This window comes from Vanacampus margaritifer, chromosome 14 (genome assembly GCF_051991255.1).
Source record: "Vanacampus margaritifer isolate UIUO_Vmar chromosome 14, RoL_Vmar_1.0, whole genome shotgun sequence".
In the NCBI taxonomy this organism is placed as follows: domain Eukaryota; kingdom Metazoa; phylum Chordata; class Actinopteri; order Syngnathiformes; family Syngnathidae; genus Vanacampus; species Vanacampus margaritifer.
Genome location: NC_135445.1, coordinates 7,007,029 through 7,020,282, shown reverse-complemented (window position 1 = coordinate 7,020,282; position 13,254 = coordinate 7,007,029). Strand labels below are relative to the sequence as shown.

General features: G+C 38.2%; 1 protein-coding gene across 1 annotated transcript; it reads left to right on the top strand.

Moving 5' to 3' along the window:
- The first annotated feature begins 4,146 nt into the window (after positions 1-4,146).
- On the top strand, positions 4,147-12,848 carry LOC144034108 (uncharacterized). The gene is made up of 2 exons (XM_077542656.1): positions 4,147-4,406; positions 11,152-12,848. Exons 1-2 carry the CDS (start codon positions 4,392-4,394, stop codon positions 11,482-11,484), a joined length of 348 nt encoding a protein of 115 aa, XP_077398782.1. The 5' UTR covers positions 4,147-4,391; the 3' UTR covers positions 11,485-12,848.
- The last annotated feature ends 406 nt before the right edge of the window (positions 12,849-13,254 follow it).

Sequence of the window (13,254 nt, the reverse complement as noted above, 5' to 3'; positions counted from 1 at the left end):
GGGAATGTTGAAGAGATACAAAAAAACTGGTGAACAAAGGGGGGCATGTTGCTGGACCCCAATTATTTTGTCTCTGCATGGTGAAGACAAGTACGTTGTTTTGCTGGTGTTGAGGTGACATGTCTCAAAACTGCAGGTCCAAATTAGTTCAACACATGTCGAGCTGTCGAAATTAATTGACAAGTGATCGATTATCAAATTAATCAACAACTATTTTAATAATCAAGTAATCGTTTGGAGCCACAAATCACTGGTTAATAAACAGTAATCAGGGGGGGGGGTGCTTTTGTAATGCGCTTTAATGCAAAATTAAAATGAATCCAATTAGTCGATTAATCGATTGAATAATCAATAGATTAATCGATTCTAAAAATATTCGATAGTGTCAGCACTAAACACATGTACTGTATTCTAAATGATATGCAATTTTGACTGCATCTTAGTGTGAGGCTGCAACTCCAAATCAGATGCCTTGGTTCTTGGTAAGAAAAAAGAAAAAAGTTGGCTTTATCTATTTGGGAGTGAAGTCCTGCCTGTCGCGATGAGGAAGATGGCAGCCAGAAAGCACAGCTCCAAATTTAATCTTTGTCGCCACCCTCACCTATTGTCACAGGTAGCTGTGTCGTGGGGAAGAAAAGACAGACGAGAGCCAAAAATGAGTTTCTGCCACACAGTAGTTACTTTTCATTGTAATTATCGTCCAAGTTTCACAAGACAATGAAAACAAAGACATACGGAAGCTGGAGAAAACCAGCAACATTTTTTTTTTTTTAAATTGCTCACCTCTGATATTCACTTTTTTGTTCCGCAAACTTGACTTAGACTTTTGACAAAACATGATCCCACACGACTCTAGTTGGATTAGGTATATTCTCACGGCACTACCAACAGCCTGTCCTGATCAATCATCCGAAGCAGCCGCAATCAATAAACGTGGACTCCATAGGCTCTAGTAGTTCTCATCCCCGGGTCCAAAAAATGCTTGGCTGTCAACCGAAACTCGTAGCTCTGTACATATGAGCGAGCATATGTCTGAAGGTTGGACAAGAAAAATGATGGTTATTAGGTAAAGAAAAAGTGCTAACTTTGAGCCACAGGGTTCGACGTTGGAAATACTTCATGCAGTAACCACACAACTGTCCGGGGCGACTGAGGCTCCTCTGTTCTCAACGTCATCCATCAGCAGAGCATCCAATACAAAAGTGTGTCATGACATTAGAACATTACATCCATCAGATTGCACTGGTTTTCTTTCTGGCTGATAAATCATTTACTACAGAATAGTTATTCAACTGTGAATTGAAAAAGACCAAATCTCACATTCCTTAGAGTTCTATTTTTGGAAGGAATGTATTTGGTTTATTTGACTACCTGTTCCGTCTCAGTTCACTATCCAGGGACACAGCGTTGTGTCAGCCAAGTGGATGCGACTGGCATATATGGCTTTGACCTTTTGCGTATGCACCACAAATTCTTAATGGCAGCGTGAAAGCAAGATGGTTAACTGCCATTGACGGCTATAGACGTCAAAAATTCGTTTGAAGTATTTCTATTAGTTTAAATTTTTTTCTCACTTTTTTTAACAAGAGTATGAAAACCTAGATATATTTTTTTAATTGTACATTAAGAACAGATGTAAAATGTGGGTTAACTGGTGAATTAATGCGATTAATTACAATAAAAAAATTTTTATCGCCAGACGCCCCAAATTTTTAATAATCTTTTTTTTTTTTCTTATTGCATCAAGTGACTAACATTTTTGATTGTAATTAATCACATGACTTTAATAGTTTTCATACTCCTAGTGGTAAAAAATTGCAGAATTTCACAAGTTACTTCATCTTAAAGATTAGATCGCTCTTAATATGAAAAGGAAAATGCACTGACATGTCACCAATGTCATACAAATGCAATAGTGCCATCTAGTGGCAGAAAAATGACCTCAACACAAAATAATAACACACTCGGGGTTTTTTTTTTTACAGCATAGTACATCTTTTTAATTTTAACTCAATTTTATGAATTATTATGAAATTATTGTGTCAGTCACTAAAAGATGCAATCATTTCTATTAGTTTAACATTTTCCACTTTTATGTTAACGAGAACGGGGAAAAAAATTGCACATTTTATTGTACATTTAGAACAGGTACAAAATTTGCGATTAATCAAAGTTAACTATTGAAGTAATGTGATTAATTACGATGGAAAACTTTAATCGCCTGACACCTCAAATGTATTTAATTAGTTAGTTATTTAAGCCCTTATTGTTGAAATAACTTAATAAGGGTTATAATTATGGTCATATGGACAACCTAACCCCATTTTATGTATTGTAATACATCTTTGTCCTTTTGATGGCTTCTAATGGGAGAAAAAAATAGGATTGTGGACAACATGAAATTACACACGCTTTTTGGAAGACTTTAAATCCCCCATTTTTAATTATTTCAATGACCACGGCCACATAGCTGCATCACATGAAATGTGAGCACTTAAAACTTTTCAATTCAGTTGTTTGGCCTGCAGCTCCATTGATTTTGTAAGAGTCCCTGAGAGTGGCATAGCAATGCACCAAGTAGAGACATTTAAAAAGAATTGAACTTGTCACTTTTGATATGCTGGTGATTCTCAGTACCAGGACGAATCGATAGTGGATTCAGGGCAAGTAAAGGTTCAAAAACAAATCGAGCTGTTAACATGAATTTCACAATTTCGCTCTATGTAACTAAACAAGTGAATTAATACAAAACACTGGAGTTGTACTTGCTTGATCTTCAAATGACTATTTTCTTGCTTACATAATCAATTGCTGCTTAAACTTATTTGGAAGCAAACTTCCATTTACTTACAGTTAGTTGCTATTAGGTGTTATATCCTAAATGTACAGAAAACAACCAAGAAAGAAAAACAACGAAATTACATCCTGTTCATAAATCAGAAAATAATTTTCAACAGTATTTCCACCTGTTTGCTTTTATTCACTTCAATTGCTCAGACCTAATTTTTGAAAATTATTCAACATTCGCAAATTATAATCTTTTTCTGCGCCTCCGCAGCAGCCTAACGACATCTAATTGGATAATTAGCACCACCGATTGCATATTAATAGTTGCTAGAAGAGATGAAACACAATCATGACGGCTGGTCCAGATGTGTTGAATTCTCACTAGAGCTGTCAAAAGATTGCATTTTTTAATCAGATTAATCACATTTTAGAATTTTGATTAATCACTTAATTAAAAAGGTAGGTACTTATAATCAATTTTTATTTTCAAGTTTACTATGTAGCTGTTTATATATTTCCACATTAATTTCCTAAAAGTTCTGGAATAATTACCTGAGCCAAGCGTGAAAGCTCTAAGGCGGCAGAGGTGTTGCTTGCATCGATATTAGTTGTTATTTAGTCAGCAAGATTAGGCACAGAAAATAAAAATGTCCTGACACTCTGGGGATCAGTGGCACATATAACAAGAACATTTTTGGTGCACGTCGGAATAACAAATGGATGGTTCCTTCTTTGTCCCAGAATGCAAACAAACTGTGATCGTATTCACAGCCCATCACAACTTCAAAAAATACATAATTATCATTTATTACATGAAAGTACATTCGTTCTCACTGTAAAAATGTTTCACCATTTATCCCTGTCCTGAATTTGGTAGTCACGTATAGATTCTACACCAGCTTCGTGTTGATATGCAGACGATCTTTCCACCTTGGCACACGTCTCTGCCCTCTCTTGAAAGCATTTCTAGTTTAAAGGAATACAATACTTATGAAAAACTAACCAGCAATTCTGTGAAATTTTCAACTCTTCCCTGAAAAAAATGTCAATTTGTGTTGAGCGATTATTATTTTATAGCACTTTTTATGAATATTTTTGCATTAAGTACAGTAACGGCCATTTTGGCCAGTCACGTGATCATCGGGGCGTGTCGCATGCGTAAATCACGCATATATTACCGACTCATTCATAGCGAGTCGGAGTTGGGAACCGTCTGCAAGCTGCATGTTACAGAGGCTCAAATAACCAGTCAAGTCACCGTTGACATTATTCACTCTGAAAATTGAACTTGTGGACGGTCCCTAACCTGGACTGTTAACATCCGGGTGACTGCTAGGCCAAGCAACGTGTTGTATTCTAAGCACGCTTTTGCCCACATTAGGAGAGGCCACATTAAGAGAGGCCATCCCCCACCATCCCACCTTCACACGGAATGACATGAAACCTGACGTGCTGAGGATGTTACTCTGATCAGAATTGGCGCAGTTATTGGGATAGAAGACGGCCTTTTCTTGCCCATTACGTCATCAAACTCCCAACGAAATGAACGAAGACGGCTTTCGGTTACGCACGGGATACGTCATCACGATCACGTGACCAGGATAATGGCGTTCACAACGGTATGTTCTTATTTTGATACTTAAATCTGTTTAAAAGAAAATTCAGGGAATACGATGCCAGATATATTTGTATTTGTACTCTTCATGCACAATGCCTAATCCAATACTGGAAAATGAGTTATAAGTCTTGTATCGTTTTAAATCGCTCTCGTTTTTGTATTCTCTCTACATCCCCGTAAAACAGAAACACTTACAGTAAATTACAGCTAGTCACAACTGAGTGACTCCACGACATCTTTCAGCCATCGTTTGTCAACGTGCACCACGTTTGTCGTGGCTGAGATCCAGTATCGATGTCCAAGGGCCCCCGTGTGTTATTTGGGCATGTTAGCGGGGAAATTACAACACCAGCATCCGGCCATAGTGTTGCTTCTTTGTAGAGGTTTTCAGATGTGCACAAATGGGCACAGTGAGCACAGAAAGTCAATACTTGTACAAGATGGAGCGGTAAAAGCTTTCACAATGAGGCAGGATGAGTCTCATTAAAAATACACACCGCAATCTGTTGGTCTCGGTCAAGATTTGTATCTGTGTGTCCAATGGGGTTGTGTGATACATGCAAAGTGGTGTTTGCACATTAGAAAAACAGCTTATTTTGTTGTTTTCGTGGACTTAATTGGACAATGTGTATACCATTGCAATGTACATCTAAATTATTTACCCGGCTTCTCAACACATTCATTGCAATGATCTACCTCTACCCTGTAACTTTTGACTGATTGAAATGCTGAAATGTTACTTTAAAAATGATTGCAGATGTTCTGCATGAAACGACCAAGCGCATATATAAGGAAACAAATCTCCACGGGCAGCTCGTCCATTGGATGTCCTTCACACATTGCTGAGTGAGACAAATGGGAGCATTGACGGCAAAGTCATAAATCAAACCATACTATACTATAATACTTTCAATGCGGGCCTTCTTTTTGGGGAGAGGAGGGCATAAAAGTAATACATCCGTAGGAGTGACAATGTCAATGTGTAACTTTTATCTTTCTTGACAGCCTTTTGATTGATTGCCAAATGAAATCTTTGACACATATCCATAATTCCAATCACACGACTCATGAGATTAAAGTATATAAAGAATACAAGGTCAAACGGTTTCAAGTACAGTGAGTAGTTGTCATCTGGAGTTATCGTTGTACATGTCAATAATGTCTAACCAACAAGTTCATTACATTTTTAATTGGGGCTGTGCAATTACTCAAAATTCAATTTCAATCATTACACTCCACAATTACAAAATTAGCATAATTATCCCCAAAAAAGATTATTAATGGTAATTTTAAGTTGTTTGAGTTGTTTAAATTTATACATTTTAAAATAACAAATTTAATACATTTCGTTTAATCCAAAAGTAACTTATAGTGTTTTAAAGAATTGTATTTGTCTTATAAATATAATCTAAATAGTTTTTACGTTTAAAAATGTTCTTCTTTTGTACCAAAAATAAATGATATTTTCTTCATAGTCGAGCAGTTCTATTTTGAATAGTTGCAACTTTCACTCAAGATAACTGTAAAGTAACTGTGATTTGGCAAAAAACAATCTCAGTGCCTTGTCAAAACTGAATTACAAATATCTGAAATATAATTTCACCAAGTACAAATAACTTTTGCCATTCGTTTTTTTGTGAGTTTTTTTTTAATGGCAGAATTTAGTTGCAGTTCAGTCGATTAATTAAGTATTTTTTTCAACACAATATTATGGTCATCGACGCAAACCGGTTCCATGTAAAAACATTGAAATGGATAAAAACGAATGATGAAATTTTGAATAAATCATTTTACACTTTGATTCAGTTTTAAAAGAATTTGGCTACACTACAGGAAGGGGTAGGGCAACTCATTAAGACACTGAATTAAAGTGAAAATTCTTAGTTTGTTGGTGAGCCACACTGCTCCACCCGTGCTAAAAACTAAGTCTGTCAAAAACATGGAGTCAATATTGTAATCTAAAATTAGGACGAAAGTGGCTACAGCAATAATAAATGGCTTGTTTTAAAGCGACCTGGCATTTAAAAAGGCCATGTGCAGAGTTCACTTTTCAGGTGGATGAGTAGTTGGCCGGTGAAGCTGTACTGGTGTGTTGATGAAAATGACCCACAGGGGTCATTTTAGTTGATTTCTCTGGTGCCAATTATAACCGGGATTGACAAGGCCATCTTGAAGTTCAACGTATTGACTGTAGGGGGTGCTATATGGTGACAATGAATCTAACATGCATGTTTCTGGAATGAAACAGAGAAAATCCACGCAAGTGATGGATACAAATCCATTGTCAGCCCTGCCGGTGATTTCTTCAGCTCAATGTCACCTAATGAGGGCAAGCGCTATCGAAAAATGATGGATGGATGGATGAATATTGTCAAAACCCTACAAGCTGTGAGGCAGTCCTAGGTGGGATTTGCACCAGGCTACGCTTTCAGGTCTATTTTTTTTTTTTCCCCTCCCAGGTTCAGCTTCTTTGAATCCGCAGATCTTTTGTGGCGGTCTGCCGGCTCACGCGCACATATGAAGGGTTACTATTCAGAGTCTGTGCAGTGAACTGCAATGCACATGCTCTCGAGAGAAAGCGCAAACAAACAGCGGCGATATGCTCTACCCTATATTTTAGTATGTTTTCTTCATGGATCCTTGGGTAAATGTTCTCTTCCTTCCGGAAAACCAATAATAAGAATGCTCCTGTCTTATCCTTAAGTTTTTTTGTGTGTGTTTTTTAAAAACAGAATCTTGATGCCTCAATCTGATTTGGATGCCTTTCTTAAACTTTTCTCTTCTTGGACTTAATATGCTGTACATAATCACATTTGCCACATTGTAACTGTCACATCTTTCTATGTCCAACCATCTAAAAAAACAAAAAACAACAACATTTGTACAGTGTATTGTTTACGTTTCCTATGTTTACTCCAGGTAAACACATTTCTTACAGAGGGCATTTTTTGATAATGGTATGGCTGGCTATCTTGGGTAAGTAGAAAAATGCAACTTGGTGAAACTTCCAATGTACTCCCCAGAGCATTGCAAATAAACAAAAATGGTCAACAACCTTAATTAATTGTTAGTAAAAAGTTGTTTAATATTATACATGACATTAAATTTGATCAATTGAAAACTCTGAAAACAACAAAACATTTTTTTTTTTTTGTCGACCCAATTGACTTATATTCCATTTTTTTTACCCAAATAAGGTCACAAAGAGTGACAATACGGATTTGTTTAACCTGCCAATTTCCTTACATAGTGGTTTGGGATAAATGTTTCCAGTATACCAAATGGAAACAATAATAAATAATTAACAGATGATGATCCAGCCTACCGCAGTGTAGCGCCAACTACTGCCAAGGAGGACTTACTCGATGTCAAATTGATGCCTTTATGCTCGGTGGCTGCTATCGACAGCCTCGCAATACCGTAAAAACAAGGCTAGTATCGGTACTCGGCCATCCCTAATACCTCAACTTCTCAAGGGTCTTAACCTGGGTTCGATCAAATCCCAGAAGTTCGGTGAGTCAGTTTCAGGTGTTTTGTGGAGGTCAATGCGATGATACGCTCCGCTTGGCTGTCATTGGCTGCAGGTGATGACGGAACTCGGTGCGCTCAATGGTGGACTTGTGGCTGTTTTGATGGTATGTCGTGTGATTTCGTCATTAGTGTAATCCAGACTAACTATGTTGGGCAAAAAAGAAAAAAAGTGGTCGGACAAATATGTGGAATATGAATTCACATGTATAACGGAACATATGGTGTTCAATAAGGTTCAAATCTGACATGGATTGGGGGAGGGGGGGGGGGGTGATGTCTAAATATTCCACATCCAGAGGCTCATAAGAGGTGAGGCAGCATCTGTGTAAAAAGTGAATATTGGATCTTCTGTTACACTTCTGATTGCAGCATCCCTGTGTAAAATTGGCTACTATTTTGGATTTTTATTAAAAAATTAAACATTGTTGTTCCAAACAGCAAACTAGCTCCAGCTCGTCAAACAAAAATGCCAAGAAGCTGAAAATTGGGTCAGTATCCTGATATCCTTTTGTTTGCCTACCCACACAGGCTTTCCAGTTATTGTTTGATGTCAGTTAGGTTTTATGGAATGTCATTTTTGTGCACAGGACTGCAAATGCAAGCGCTGCTGCTCCTTTTATCCTTTGAGCGCTTCTCTCTTCTTGCTATCGTCGTAAATCTCCCTCTCTCTTTCAATCTGCACCACAAGATGCTATCTTGGACTCCTTAATCTCGCTACCAGTCACAGCTGTTTATGCTCCTGGGGGGTGGGGGGGGGGGGACAGGGTCTTGTCAACTGTCAGGACACATTGTTCGACCTGCGAGGAGGCGATGAAGAGATTAGAGGGTGGCGCTCACGGTGTTATTGTGAGACTTTAGAATAGGAGGAGTGAAAAGAGTGGTAGGAGAAAGAGTCGGCAAATGGGAAGCTGATCATGGATTTTGCCTTAAAAATTTACGAGACCACCACAATTGGTAATCCAAGAATAATTTGAGAATCTTTCTGTGATGGTTAACTTGCTGTATAGTGGCAGTGAACTATTCCTAAACACAGTGGCTTCAAGCTGTTTATTGCCACCCCCAGTTGAAGTTTAATGTCAAACTAATCATAAATCAAAGATAATTGCACATGTATTTAAAACGACCACACAGCTTCGCAGTGACGCTAAATGTCTACAAATATGCAAAGAAAACAACAAAAGCGCTGCAAGCCATCAAGGTACCACATAAACAACCCAACATGACATGAGAAACTGGAACACAGACACTGCCAAATGAGCTGGCAGATCAATTTATCACCAAGTGTGTAACAAATTTGCATTGCTGCCATATTTAATGTATTCACCAGTGAGCAGATCCATTTTTCATCACTGCTCCAGTGTGTAAACACCTTAATTCTTCAGTTTGGATTCCTCAACCGTCAAACTCATATCCTACCACCTGCTACCCTCGAAGCTAGTTCAAATTTAATGGTCTCCCAAAAGCCCGACACTCACGATGATGCGGTTCTGTATCTGCGCTGCGTTTACATTGAAGTCTAAATAAATGATTTTGGGCAGGACACAGGAAGTGATAAAAAACTGAAGAACTTGTGTTGGGCTGCAATAAAAATAAATAACAAAATCTAAAAATAACAAAATGTGTACACACACACATATATTTATATATATTTATTTATATTTATATATTTATATATATATATATATTTATTTATTTATATATATATATATATATATATATATATATATATATATATATATATATATATATATATATTTATTTATTTATATATATATTTATTTATTTATATATATATTTATTTATTTATATATATATATATATATATATATATATATATATATATATTTATATATATATATTTATTTATTTATATATATATTTATTTATTTATATATATATATATATATTTATATATATATATATATATATATATATATATATATATATATATATATATATATATATATTAAATATATTTATATATATATATTTATTTATATATACAGTATATTTATTTCTTTTTTGGCTCATACGCATAGCAAGCTAGTTAACTGCATCCGTGAACCTAAATGAGGATAAGCGCAATAGAAAATGAATGCATAATATGTAGCCAAATACTTCTACTCAAATTCTCTACCATGCTCGAATTTGTATACAAAATGCACATGAGCAGAGACTATGGAGGCAAGTTTAATAAAGCCAAGTAATCTAGTGCCATAAATATGAGTGTTAATGACAGCCGTGTGTGTATCGCATAACAGGCACCGTGAGAATAAACAAAAGCAGAATGATGAAGACGGGAGTGAGAAGGAAATGAAATCCAGAAGCAATGACTTCTGCTACACTAAATTTCTTGTGCACCTACTTTTTTTTTTCCTCTTCCCACTAACGGCTTTTGTGGTGTTCATTTAGGCTAGGTAATATTCCTCGAACGGTAATCTTGAGTTTCGCAATAGATGCTTCCCTCTGCTTGCATTGTAAATATTTGTTTTCGAAGCAACATTGCGTGGCACAGGCAGCAGTTATCACCCGTGAATCTTTAAAGAGCCGTGTAAAAGCATGCTACTGCAGTGGCCCAAGGGCACGAGGAAAGATATTTATAATGGGACAAGATTGATTTATTCAAATGTAAACAACATTTTAAAGAGTTGCCTCTGCTTTTTCCATTTCGTTCCCACAGGAAATAGTCACCGAGTATGTAATTGAAGCTAAACCTAGACGTCACCAATGTATGAATTATTCATCTACTGTAACTAAACTGAGAGCCGATGAGATTTCAATTACATCCAAAGTAAATAAGGGAGGCAGGGAGGGAGTGTTTGTGTGTGGGGAGTCGGGTGGCAGGACAAAGTGGACAAAAAAGGATGAAATACATTGGAAGTAAAACACAATCTGTTCCAGAATGCGGGTTGGGAATACATTTGATTAGTCCTTTTTCAAATTTCTCCATTGGAAAAATACAGATGAGCAGGAACTTTATCCGCCATCATCCACCCATCCATCCAACATCAAACCATCCAACCTCTTGCATGCGTTTTTTTTTACAGCTGTTCCCACTCAGTTCCACATTCACAATCGCCCTTTGATTGATCGGCGATCAGTCCAGAACATAGCGCTACGTCAAGCAAGGAAATATTACAGTGACCCTGAACAGTGTAAGCATTTTAACCTCAGGATTAAAATTGCCATCCATCTATTTTCTTCCGCTTGTCCAGAGGCTGGTTGTGCGAGCAGCAGCAATAGCAGAAAAGCCCAACCTTTCCCTCTCCCGAGCCACTTCATTAAGCCCTTCCGGTGGAGATGTCAAGGCGTTCCCACGCCAGCTGGGGAACCCATTCTCTCCAGCGTGTCCTGGGTCGTTCCCAAGATGGAACACTTCACCAGGGAGGCATCCAGAAGACATCCTAACCAGATGCCCAAGCCTTCTCATCTGGTTCTCTCAATGCAGAGGAGCAGCATCTTGGATGACCAAACGTCTCGCCGTATCTCCAAGGGACACCCCGGGGACACCCTGTGGAGGAAACTGGATCTTGTTTTTTCAGTCATGACCGTAGCTGAGGGTAGGACCGTATCGACCTTTTGACTCTGTCGATATCCTGTTTTATTCTTCCGTCACTCTGAAAAACACCCCAAGATACTTTAAACTTCCCTTGGAGCCAGTTCTCATACCTGACCTGGAGACTGCAATTGCACCCTTTTCCCGACTGAGGACCATGGTCTGAGGTTTGGAGATGCTAATTTCCATCCCAACCGCTTCGGACTCGGTTGCGAACTGCTCCAGTCATTGTTAAAGATCACAGATTGATGAAGCCAACAGAACCACATCATCTGCCAAAAGCAGAGATCGACTGTGGCCACCACACTGGACCGACCCCTATCCGCCTCGGCAGTGCCTACAAAATTCTTTGGTATCTTTGGCAGAGGCCAATCCACATTGTCTTAGTTTTTTGTATTGTCTACGAAATAAGAACCTAGCAGTGTTAGTCTAAAATACTTGCCAACTGAATACAAGACAAGTAGAGAACCAGATGGGCACCATCAAGCAATGTGTAATTTTCTTTGTGACAATGATGAAGGGTTTAATTTATTTCAATTTCTTCTCAGAAATTCTGCAGCACTATGGCATGTGCATGTTCGTTTGGGCTCATGTGTGCTGCCACTATTTGCTGTAAACGTCTGTGGGCGTCACACCTGTTTTCTCACCACACTTGAAAATAAGCCATTTTCCAATGATTATGCGGTGTCAATCATACTGTGACAGTGTGTGTGTGTGTGTGCGCGCGCGTTGTGTCTGTGTGAGAGAAATTATATGTAATGGGCTATTACTGCACAAGAAGCCATCTCCAGCAGTCAGCCCATGGGATATTCACCAGAGAGTTGTGAGATTGGCAGAAAGATGCCTGGAGGAAATCAGAGCTGATGAAAAAGGCTCCGGAGACATCGTTACGAGGATCAGCTCGCCTTTCAAGATTGGAGGCCGGGGAGGAAATACATATTTGGTGGCCCTCTTATGTGTCTGAGGCACAATCTCTGATTTCAACAAGCCAGAAATAATCCTCAAGGTCTCAAGCTTTGATTAACACGTTAGCTCGTAACCGTTGAAAAGTTTTACCCGTCTGGATCAAAACTATCAAAATGGTGTTCAGTGATGAACTTTGAACTGAAACTGGCACTGAACCACGTTCACGTCAAATGCAGCCACTTCCATCCAGCCGTCTATTTTCAAACCGTTTGTCCTCATTAGTCCTCATGGGTGAGCTGTCGTCTATCCCAGCTGATTTGGGACGAAAGGCTGGATGCACCCATGACTTATCGCCAGACAGTCGCAGGGCGGATTCTGACAAAGAAACATTCACGCTGACATTTTAAATGGACTCTTTGGAGTGAATTATGACCTTTAAAAAAACAAGCAATGGCCATTACAGTACTGTATTTCTCGTGGCAATCAATAGCAAATAAACAAGAATGACATATTTACTAGGTCAGTTTTTCACCTTTCATACCTTTCATTTTGTGTCCATATGCTCCAGTTTTTCTGTTACACGCTATATCTTTTGGCTGTTTTTGGTAGGCTACTAGCTAGTACACTAGCCCAGCTGCACAACTTAAAGGGAATATGCGCACTACCAACTTTTAATATAGGTCGCAAGAACAATACCTGAACTGGCTTTGAAACGAGTAAACTTTTAACAGAAGCGTTCAAGGACCGGCTAAAGGTACTGTAAGCTTATTCCCTACTGGTCGTAGCCTCAACAGCTAAGTATCCAATCTGTTATATGCAGCCTAGACTTTCTGAGGTTGAGTTGGTAGTTTAAGGC